The sequence below is a fragment of the Centruroides sculpturatus genome, unplaced genomic scaffold (genome assembly GCF_000671375.1).
Source record: "Centruroides sculpturatus isolate CEXI.00-Female unplaced genomic scaffold, Cexi_2.0 scaffold900, whole genome shotgun sequence".
Classification (NCBI taxonomy): domain Eukaryota; kingdom Metazoa; phylum Arthropoda; class Arachnida; order Scorpiones; family Buthidae; genus Centruroides; species Centruroides sculpturatus.
In genome coordinates, this window is record NW_019385286.1 from 323,594 (window position 1) to 335,615 (window position 12,022).

Here is a 12,022-nt window from a genome sequence, read left to right on the forward strand (position 1 = left end):
GAACCTGCTATAAACCAACAGTTTGTCGGTATCATTCCGCTAGAGATTTTTATTGGTCGATCACAATCGAAAGAGAGTAAACACGTGTTGACCACGTGATCGGTCACTTCTCTGCACGTGTTAAAAATAGAACAGAATAAAAAAATTACCAATAAAATAAAGCAATACTTAGAAAATTACTTTTTGCATGTTTTACCAATTCTATTTGATCATTTAAATATATATAATTTGTCAAAAATTAACATTAAATGTAAATTATTTAGATCTACACAAACTATATTTACAATTCAATAGTTTAACGTATTTCAAAATTTTATTTGTATATAAATTTTCCATTTTTGTAATGTGATTATTATATTAATTTGAAATAAAATTAACAACTCTTATTACGAACAAAATCAAACGATAAGAAGCAGAAAACGAAACTTTTATTAGCACAATCGGAAACTGTTTATTTTTTTAAATACTTCGAGATGTGTAAATATTGATTTAAAAATAAATTAATAAATCTGAAATAAACAGATTTCAAATAGAATAAGTAAAATAATATTTTATTAATGATTTCATAAATAACGAAGAACTTTTTCCTGCAGATATTCCCTCACCACCGAAACCGAAACTAACCCTTTACAAATAAGTGCTATAAATAGACTCTCAACTCTGCCTGCATGAAATAAAGACCTAACCAAATCAATCAAGACCGACAAATACTTTATCTGCACCTTCCCAAATAATATGTTTCAATTGATTTGATTGCAATTTTAAGTTACATTAATTAATTTTGATTTTATTTTTAATTTTAGCTATGATTTTGGTTTTTGTTTCGATATAAAGAACAGAGTTTTAAAATTTTAATTTAATTATAAATTTAAGTTAAATATTTTTAAATTTAATTATTATTTTTTGTTTTAATTAACTGATTACCTAGTTACATATAAATACAGACGATAACTTAATAACACTGAGCGGCAGTTGCGATTTTGAGTCCCGCTCAGGTGCAGTATTTTTTCCATAAAATTCTAGTTCGATAGTTCGATGCCGTATGAATGTAACTCGGGAAAAAAGAAGTGTGTAAAGTTCTTAAAGAGCACTAAAGAGGAACTGGAAAATGAAACCAGTTTGAGATGCATATGAATTGAAAATACAATAAAAGAGTTTCTGGACCTGACTTGCTGTAAGAAAGTCTACTGAGAAAAATATTTTCGGATTAAAGAGACAACCATTCACTGAACAAATATACAGCTACAATTAGTAAATTCAACATAAAAAAATTTATTGAAAACATATTCTAACTATTTACAATACTTGTTCATAAACAACATTTTTCATTTTGTTATATGTACAAATTTTTCGAATTCCCTACTCGAGAGCAAGCTACATATAGTTGACCGTGAGAGAAGCAGGAGTCTTTGAGGTTGATGCCGCAATGTTTTAAAGTATGTCCTTGCACTTTGTTAATTGTAAAACTATAGGCTAATTTAATTGAAAATTGCAGTCTTTTAAAATGGAATGGCAGTTCAGTATAGATCAGTGGTATTCTGAGGATAAACACCGTGTGTCCCTTGTCCTTTCCAGTCATAAGTTTGGCTTCGATGATGTTATTCAATAGCTGTTTGATGATCATCCTTGTTCCATTACATAGTTTTGATGAGTTCAGATTTCTGAGTAGTATGATCGGAGATCCAATTTTCAGTCGAAGGCAGTGTAATGGCATTCCTGGTACTTGCAAACAATTTAAAACTTCTGTAGGGAAGTTGACACTTTCTTCAATGTTTACCATCGTGTCGATCAATTTGTATACTCTCTCCTCACCGGGAATTTTCTTTTGAATATTAAAGTTGATATTGTCGACAATATTATTTTTAGTTGCCAAAATTGCCCTTTGAAATAGCCACTCCAAATTAGTATAGTTGTGAACAATGTTTGGAAAAATTTGGTCAATGAGTTCGTTTACAGTAGTGGCTATGTTGCAAAAATCACTGTTGAGTTCAATGAGGCTGGTCATTTGGTCAGTGGGATATGTGCCTTCGCCTATTTGTAAAAGTTTTGAGCAAAATGTGCTGTTGTTTCATCTTTTGAGAATTCAACTCTCATATTTTTTGTTACTCGCAGTATTTGTATGTGTGGCCAGAGATGTCATTTTTTAAGCATGCATTGATCTCATCTGCTGGTGTTGAATTGGGGATAACTGGAAGTGTTTGTCAAAAATTTCAAACGTTCTAAATGTTTCTAATAATGGAATTTTCACTTCTTTTTCAATTCTTCCCTTCGTCATTGATAAAAAACTAACGTTCAAACCCACGACGGATCTTGCTTTATATACCCCTACCAATGGGTAGTCCCACCCATACAAAAAAGGCTTCGAATGGTCTACAATGTTCCAGAACATTCCACAACATTCGAGTGTTCTGAAATGTTTCACAATGATCTGGGATGTTCCAGGATGTTCCCGAACATTCCGGAACATCCCAGAACATTCTGGAATGTTCTAGAAATTTCTAGAGGGCAAAACTTCCAGCCCTTATATCTTCACGCCCTTCAGGTAAAAAGGGGAACCTACTTCATGGATGGGGGATAGAGGGCTACCACACCATATAACTCCCTTGATCATACTGGGACTCACTTTTGAGTTTTAGCAGCATGCACATTGTACACTTACCTTTATTATATATATTGATATTGATTGATTATAACAACATAGTTTTTATCTTATTCATCCCTTCCCTTATGTAGTCTTTTCTCATACCCATTCCTGTCCTATACAAGACATGTGCTTTATAAGCAAACTGGAAATATAAAATTACCTGAAATGTATGAAGAGGTGTATTATCATCAATGACTGCATTTGGCATTATGTATGATTCTAGATCATATCTTTCGTTAATTTCTCCAACAATCACTTTGAAAAAATGTGTTGGGACAGCAACATGATTAGATCCAATAACTTCATATTTTACATACATTTTACCATCATTTTCTTTTCTAAAAGTACATAAATATAGTATTATATTATATTTATTTACAATTATTTTTATTATAATTATAGAGAGAATTAAAGAAAATGAAANACACTTGCACAGGTTCGAATCTAACGGATTTTAAGCCTGATGAAGACCAAGAGTACGGTTGAAAACGTTTGTTTATTATTAAATTGATTACTACTGGACGTTTAAAGGTTTTGGAGTTTTAATTTATATATTTCCAGTACTCAAGTGAGAAGATTTTAGTTAAATCCACTCTTCTTATTGCTGGCAGATTCAACCTCCTCCTCTTTTTTGGCCCTTGCTATTGCCTCTTCTAAGGTACTTGGTCTATTTTGCATAACCTGTCTATGTATTTCTATTAATAGACCTTTTATGAAACATGATAATGCAATCCTTGATTGTATTATCATGTTTATCAACAATCTAGCCTTGTTGCATGATAATACAATCATGATAATACAATCCTTGATTGTATTATCATGCAACAAGGCTAGATTGGGGTTTTGGGTTACAGCCCATGAGAATAAGGATTTTACTCTTATACCAAATTCACATACCTTTCCCCCTTTCATTGGGCAATTTTTAATAACTGGTCAAAGGATCTCGTTCTGTATCCTTATGACAAAAACACTTCTTGAGCCCCCATTTAATTTCATCGTAACTATTTATCCCTTGATTCCTTAAATCAAAAAGAACAGTTAGAGGCTCACCTTTTAAACAGCCCTGGACAATGGTAACCTTAACAGTTTTGCTCCAACTTGCTAGTGAAGCAACGTTCTCCACTGTTTGGAAAAATCTTCGCATATCCAATACATCACCAGGTAAGTTTGAAAAGCACAGGATCATACACATGAAACCTGTCACCACAGGTACTGTACATTCTCAATCTCTCCTGTTCCTACTCCAGACAACATACTCGAAATTTGCTCTTCCATAATACAGTAAGACCAAACTTACACAGAATACAGAACAACTCTTGTTTACGTTAACAGTCCTTGTACAATACAGCTTGACGCCAATATTCTATCCTTGGTATACCAGGATTGTGTGCAGGGTAACTGTAATACAAAGACAACAAGGACTTTACACAAACCTCAATGTATGAGAAAACAAAATTTATTCTGTTTACTTACATCCAGTAGTAGGTCTTAAAACAACAGACTCATTGGTTTCCTTTACAGTAAAAATACAAAAATCAAATGCGTATATGCATCAAAACAAACAAAGGAAATATATACAATTGTCTTGGTGGTCGTACTATCTCCACTTTCATCTCCCCCATACAATTATAATAATTGTTCCAAGTGTGGAGAGAACACTACCATTGGCTATGATGTTCAATAAAAATAAAGGTCTTACACTTGCCCTTAACAGTTCCCTTTGCACTTGGCATTAATTCCTTGTTGATGATTGCAAAACTTTCGTGGATTAACTTGGATTGTCCTTTTTCTTTAGTCTGACTTCCTATCGTCCATAATCTTTTCACTGGTATCCAAATTTCACTCTCACTCATAGCGTATGAGTAACAAGCAGGAGACTCCAAACAAAAAAGACCTCTTCTCAGTGAACACATCCAAATTTATACCTCCCTCTATTTGGGAGTATGTCACATGTGGTACAAATCTCACCCAATCAGCAGGTACACATAATGTACCCTATTACAATGTGACGTCCCAACACAACATGGAAAAAACAATTAAAAATTTTAGTACAATATATGACCTGATACAGAACAAACGAAACATACACACACAAAAATTACAATAATACTAGTGCAGTAGCACTACAGTATATAACAATTGTATATAAGACTTCCATTGTAAGGCAAACCCAGCCAGTCACATTCAATGTATTTTAATTTTGTTTCTTTGTATGTACTTGTTGTTTATAAAATAAATGTGATGTGGGCATTCATGGATCCTCCCCCCCTTCCTTTCCTATCCTCTTTTCTTCACCACTTCATTTTACACTATCTCTTCATCTTTCCTTCCATTTCATTACTTAGGGCTAAGTCAGTCATTAAACAACAGACAGCCCTCTAATTTCTTTAATAATGTATCTAAAGGACCTGCCACGCTCCTTGGATTAATCCTGTACCATACACCTCATCATCATTGCCAACTTCTCACACTTGGCAGATGAGCAAACAATGATTAATGATGCAGTGTTACATATATCTTTTTGCATACCATATGATATTAATTAACTTTATCCAAAAAATTCTTGAAAGTTAGACCTTTCTAACTTTATCTAGTTACAACATTGAAACATGGAGGGATGTTTGTTGAAGATCATATACTGGGGTGCCATGAGTCTACATTTAATGCTATAGTGAGTTATATTTAAGTCAATCTGCTTATAATTTCTTGTTTTAATTGATTTTAATATTATTTTATTAATTTCTGAATAATTATAACTTTCCTTATAATTTTAAAATTGAAAATGTTTGAACACAGAGATGTTCTCTCTTTGAAATGTATCTGTTCTGATGCATTTCATAATTTTTCACAGCTGATGGCATTTTTACAAAAGATCAAAAATGTTATCATATAAAAATGTAATTTGGTTTCCAGAATTAAGCCTTTTTTCCTCATCTTTTTGTTTTACAATAAGTTAAAAAAATTCAACAGGTGTAAAGAAATTTACCTACAAAATTGCTCTCCTGCTTTTAGCAACTCTGAATTCATCAATTATAAAAGACAAGCACAGTTCTGCAGAATATCTCTTTCAATAGACAAGATCAATAATGGAAATCTCTCAACACATGGATTTTCACAGTCCATAGCTTTTTCCACTATACCAGCTCTCACAGCTTTCTTAAGTCATAAAGTCATTGATTCTCCTGGTTTCCATTTCTTTAGTATAATTCTATGATGAAAACCAATGGTTTAATGGAAAGCTTCCTTGGAGTAACGTTTAGCAATTACCAAAATTTGCTGAAAGAAAACCAAAGTCAATTTGCAATTTAAAAAGAACAGTGGAAAGAAATCCTCAAAAAAGATCATGCCAACCAATAAAGTGGTCCAAGAAAGATAAAATAATGATTGTAAATCATTCCATCAGAATGTATGTTCACACTTCATAGCTTTCACAGAACACAGCTCTTAAAAGTATGAAAAGCTTCCCATTGTGAATATTGTATCGTTGGTTGGATGTTCCTTTAATTCAAATTTGGTTCTCAACCTGAAGATGGCCTGTGAATCAGGCTGAAAACGTTTGTTTGAAATAAATTATATTTCTCAGCAAGGATAAGGTGTTAGTTATATGTATAGGTTTGAGGTAGTTTTTGACAAATTTTAACTTTGAAAATAATTATTCAACAGATACTGATTTAACTACTACAATACACTATCAAATTTACTAAGCTCCAAGTGCAACATATTAAGCATTACCTGTTTTGCCTTTATGTAGGAGCAATGTTCTCCAAAATCAAATTTCTTTAAAGAATAATTTTTCAATCTTTCAAATAAAAGGAAGAATTATTTTATTTCAATGTTGGCAATGATGTTTCATTAATTTTTTTAAAAAACACAGGCCTGGGAGTGCCATTTCCCCTCTGAAAAAGTGAGAAAAGTGAGTTGAAATACAGAAAAGGTGAGTGCAATACAGGTAGCCCTCGGTTTATGCCGGCTCAATTTATGCCGATTCACAATAACGCCGCTGAGCAATTTGCCATTTTGCAGTGTAATTCCCCGATTTTCCCTATGCTAGACTGATTTTCATTTCAGTGTTGACATATTTACCGAGCTGCAACATTGTACATTCGTTAAAACAAAGATTTTTATTGAATATATTTATTTTTTCTGTTTAATATTATTGGGTATATATACATTTGCATTAAATTAATATTAAAATACTAAACATTTAGGTACCCACGAGTCAAGTTATTAAACTTAATAGTCCAACAAATGGTGTCTGAATCAATAGTGCCAATGAATGTATCCCGTATCAGATCGTTCAGGAAAACACTTTACGACGCAGTAGCACTTCCAGCGATCACAAATCATCATTAGTGAGACAAATCTACTTTTCATTGGCCAGACGATATCTATCTCTTCTTAGCCACCTTCAATTTTCCTGCTCAAACTGACCTTATATATGGGCTACGGCAACCAGTGGTCGACCAATCAGTGTCTCCGCTTGTCTGTAGCTCTATGTCGGGTTAATGTATCCTTTCAACAATGGAAAGTTTGATGGATGAACTTTGTGAGTTAGACAATGATTGGGAGAGAAGTGCAAATGTAAAAAGGAGCATCATATTCGACCATATTCCGAAATTCTCAATGAAAGAAAACAAAAATGTAAACAATTAAAGATGGTCTTTAAGCCTCTGTTTTAAAAGTCTCATAGTGGCACCAACGTAAACGAGATCTGAATTAAAACAGTGGTCACTTAAAGGAATAGAATACACTCCTGTACTATTGTTACGGTTTCCTTTCTTCTTATCATTTGGTAGAATTCTATAAATCGTAGGATTACAATGATAAATTATTCTTAAATTATTCTTGTGAGCTAATTTTTTAATCATCGAGTGTAGGAAAGGTTATTAAAGATGGATCCTTTTTTCCGAAAAATGTACAAGATCTGAAACTAAAATTTTTTAATAAAAACATTTCACTTTATTTTATGATAAAATACATTTTAAAAATTAAATTTATATGTATTTTGCATTATATTGTATTAATAAACAAAATTATTTGCTTATTTTTCACTTATGTAGAATCTAACGCTATACCTCACTGTAAATATGGATTCATTTTACGCTGATTTGATTTGTGCCGGCTTTTGTAGGAATGGAACTGCAGTGTAAACCGAGAGCTACCTGTAGTGACAAAACAAAGTGAAAACATGGAAGGAAAACTCAGCAAAATAGCAGTAAAAGTTTTTTCTTTTTATTGTTATGGTTAAATACATTTTAAAACTTTTTGTATATACTGTAATATTTCCAGTAAACCATGAATACTTAATAAGTCTTTGGCTTCTTCTGTAAATAATCAGTCATGAAAGATGATGTTCTTTTATTAAGATTTTTCTGGATGTTTTCAGCTTCCTTCTTTTTTGCTTCCTCTTGCTTTTGAACACTTTTAACACTAACAAGCATGACATGTGCTGCCCGTATTTCATTCATATTCTTGCTATTAATGGCCTTCTCCAGTTTTTTGTTTGCTGCTTCTAACAAAACCTGGCCTGTCTCGTGTATTTCACTTTCTTCTACTTTTTTCTGTTTTAAACTCTGCTGCAGTGCCATAATCTTTTCCTTGACATGAATAGCTCTCTTTTGATGTTCTTCAAAATTTTTCTGTGCTTCCTCTTCTGCTCTTTTTTTCTGTTTCTCTTTTTCTTTTAACTTCTTTTCATTTTCCAATTGATCTTGATAATTTCTATGTGCTGAGGCAGCTAATTTCAGTAAATCCTTTGTAATAGGTACAAGGTGTGGGCTTCGGTCATACATGTTTAGTCCCTCCTTAACAATCAAAAGTGAATTAAGCATTCTTTCTGACATTGATGCTCTATCAGGAGGAAGTGCCCGGCGTGAAATCGAAAATCCCCGTTCCACATCAGCATTGCCATGAGAGAGAGTCAATGCTGATTTCACCAATTTGGTTACACTGGGATATCTTGCATTCCCAAGGGAGTCAACCAATTTAAAATACTGACTCCAATAAGAATCAATTCTCACATCTGTTGAGTCTGTCAAATCACTCTCAACTCGCTCAAATTGAAGTAGACGCCACTCATCCTGCAAAGTATCCTCAGCAATGTCACATGGAAGAGCTCTTGCAATGCTTACAATGTCCTTATAAGTGCTTTTTTCACTAATATTACTTGGTTGAAGACATGTCAATGATTTCAACAGTTTGCATTGAATTGGAGCTTTTTCTATCATATATATGGAAGCCACAACATAGTGTTTCTGTAAGCAACTGCGAAAATGCAATTGATCTTTTTGAGATAATTTACTCAACTCATTAGAAACCTCAGCACTGCAAATAATTTCCTCTAATGGCAAAAGATTTGTCTTGTCAAATAATTTCTTTGGATTTAATACATTACTATCAGGCATAGCAGACTTAGACTGAATGACAAGCTTCAAAATATCTACTTTCAAAATTCTAGTAACTAGCTTTAGAAGCAAGTCCCACAGCTTGCTGTACAGGAGATGTATTAGAGGTTCTTCTCTTTGAAAAAATGATGTATATTTTGTGAAAATTTCTGCACTTGAAATGCCTTGTAGTACTTCTGCTTTCATGGAAGGAATCTTCAACAAACAAGATATACTTCTGTACAAAACACTTGACATTATGCTTTGTTTACTTGAAGGAATATACTTTAAGAAGTAGTAAGTTATGCCCTCCCACTGCTCAATTAACCTTGATGCTGCATCATGGAATGTCAGCCAACGTGTTGTTGAATGTTTTATAAATCTATGCTTAGGCAACTTGAGCTTTTCTTGCACAGCTTCATAATTTTCCCACCGAGCAGGCCATCCATCAAAAAATCTGTAAACTGCCACAATAAGTTCTGATGCATCTTCACCCAGTTCATTTAATGCTTTCAGATATGTGTTATGAATAATATGAATTGTACATGTTCCAATGTCAACAAGGCTTTTCTTGCGAATTCCCAGTATATCTTCCTTAAAAAGTCGTAACACTTTTTGATTAACATTAGGACCATCTGATCCTATCATCAAAAGTTTGTGTAGTGACAGGTTGGCATCATCGATAGCTTTGATAATGTATGTATGCAATGTTTCTGCATCTGCCCGTCCAAGAAAACATGTATTTAGGTGTCTGCAGACAACTTGTTCTTTTTGCTCAGACCAAAACCTAATCATTATCTGTAACTCTTTCTTACTTTCCACATTGCTGGTTTCATCATAACTAATTGTAAAGAATGAAGAGTGGATTTCTTCTAGCATTTTTTTTTGGAAGTAGGGAGCCAATGCTTCAGTTATTAAATAGCGCAATTTCTTCTCACTCATTGATATTCCTTCAGGAAGTTTAGTTTTTGGAAGCATTGCTTGTAGTGTTGGAACCATATTATTAGAAGCAGCAAATGAGAAATTACTACATATTGTTTTCATGGCCCATATCAGTTCTGCATGGTATGCAGCATCTCTTGGATTATATAAACTCACAGTTGCCAATCCTTCTCCAGTCCCATTATCAGTATTACTTGGAATTTCATCATTTTTTGATGGGCCTGCAAAACTATCACCTGGTGCAACCAATGTCAGGTGTAACTGTCTTGGACCATAAGCACAGGTAAATTTTTGTCTGTGTTTGACAGTACCTCCATGATCAAAAAGTGCTTGGAAACCTTTTTTTACTTGTATTATGCAATTACATACTTTGCAAAATACATCAGTGTCTGAACGTACAGTTGCCCATAATCCTACTGTACAATCTGCCTTGTCCTTTTGTTTCAACCAATCAGTTCGGAATTTGCACTTTGGTAGCGTCATATTGAGTGGATTCAAACCATTACATCTATACTCTAACTTGGAACCTGCTATAAACCAACAGTTTGTCGGTATCATTCCGCTAGAGATTTTTATTGGTCGATCACAATCGAAAGAGAGTAAACACGTGTTGACCACGTGATCGGTCACTTCTCTGCACGTGTTAAAAATAGAACAGAATAAAAAAATTACCAATAAAATAAAGCAATACTTAGAAAATTACTTTTTGCATGTTTTACCAATTCTATTTGATCATTTAAATATATATAATTTGTCAAAAATTAACATTAAATGTAAATTATTTAGATCTACACAAACTATATTTACAATTGAATAGTTTAACGTATTTCAAAATTTTATTTGTATATAAATTTTCCATTTTTGTAATGTGATTATTATATTAATTTGAAATAAAATTAACAACTCTTATTACGAACAAAATCAAACGATAATAAGCAGAAAACGAAACTTTTATGAGCACGATCGGAAACTGTTTATTTTTTAAAATGCTTCGAGATTGATTTAAAAATAAATTAATAAATCCGAAATAAACAGATTTCAAATAGAATAAGTAAAATAATATTTTATTAATGATTTCATAAATAACGAAGAACTTTTTCCTGCAGATATTCCCTCACCACCGAAACTGAAACTAACCCTTTACAAATAAGTGCTATAAATAGACTCTCAACTCTGCCTGCATGAAATAAAGACCTAACCAAATCAATCAAGACCGACAAATACTTTATCTGCACCTTCCCAAATAATATGTTTCAATTGATTTGATTGCAATTTTAAGTTACATTAATTAATTTTGATTTTATTTTTAATTTTAGCTATGATTTTGGTTTTTGTTTCGATATAAAGAACAGAGTTTTAAAATTTTAATTTAATTATAAATTTAAGTTAAATATTTTTAAATTTAATTATTATTTTTTGTTTTAATTAACTGATTACCTAGTTACATATAAATACAGACGATAACTTAATAACACTGAGCGGCAGTTGCGATTTTGAGTCCCGCTCAGGTGCAGTATTTTTTCCATAAAATTCTAGTTCGATAGTTCGATGCCGTATGAATGTAACTCGGGAAAAAAGAAGTGTGTAAAGTTCTTAAAGAGCACTAAAGAGGAACTGGAAAATGAAACCAGTTTGAGATGCATATGAATTGAAAATACAATAAAAGAGTTTCTGGACCTGACTTGCTGTAAGAAAGTCTACTGAGAAAAATATTTTCGGATTAAAGAGACAACCATTCACTGAACAAATATACAGCTACAATTAGTAAATTCAACATAAAAAAATTTATTGAAAACATATTCTAACTATTTACAATACTTGTTCATAAACAACATTTTTCATTTTGTTATATGTACAAATTTTTCGAATTTCCTACTCGAGAGCAAGCTACATATAGTTGACCGTGAGAGAAGCAGGAGTCTTTGAGGTTGATGCCGCAATGTTTTAAAGTATGTCCTTGCACTTTGTTAATTGTAAAACTATAGGCTAATTTAATTGAAAATTGCAGTCTTTTAAAATGGAATGACAGTTCAGTATAGATCAGTGGTATTCT

General features: G+C 32.5%; 1 protein-coding gene across 1 annotated transcript; it reads right to left on the reverse strand.

Moving 5' to 3' along the window:
• Positions 1–7,608: 7,608 nt before the first annotated feature.
• On the reverse strand, positions 7,609–10,734 carry LOC111637200. The gene has a single exon (XM_023382631.1). It carries the CDS (start codon positions 10,525–10,527, stop codon positions 7,948–7,950), a length of 2,580 nt encoding a protein of 859 aa, XP_023238399.1. The 5' UTR covers positions 10,528–10,734; the 3' UTR covers positions 7,609–7,947.
• Positions 10,735–12,022: the final 1,288 nt, after the last annotated feature.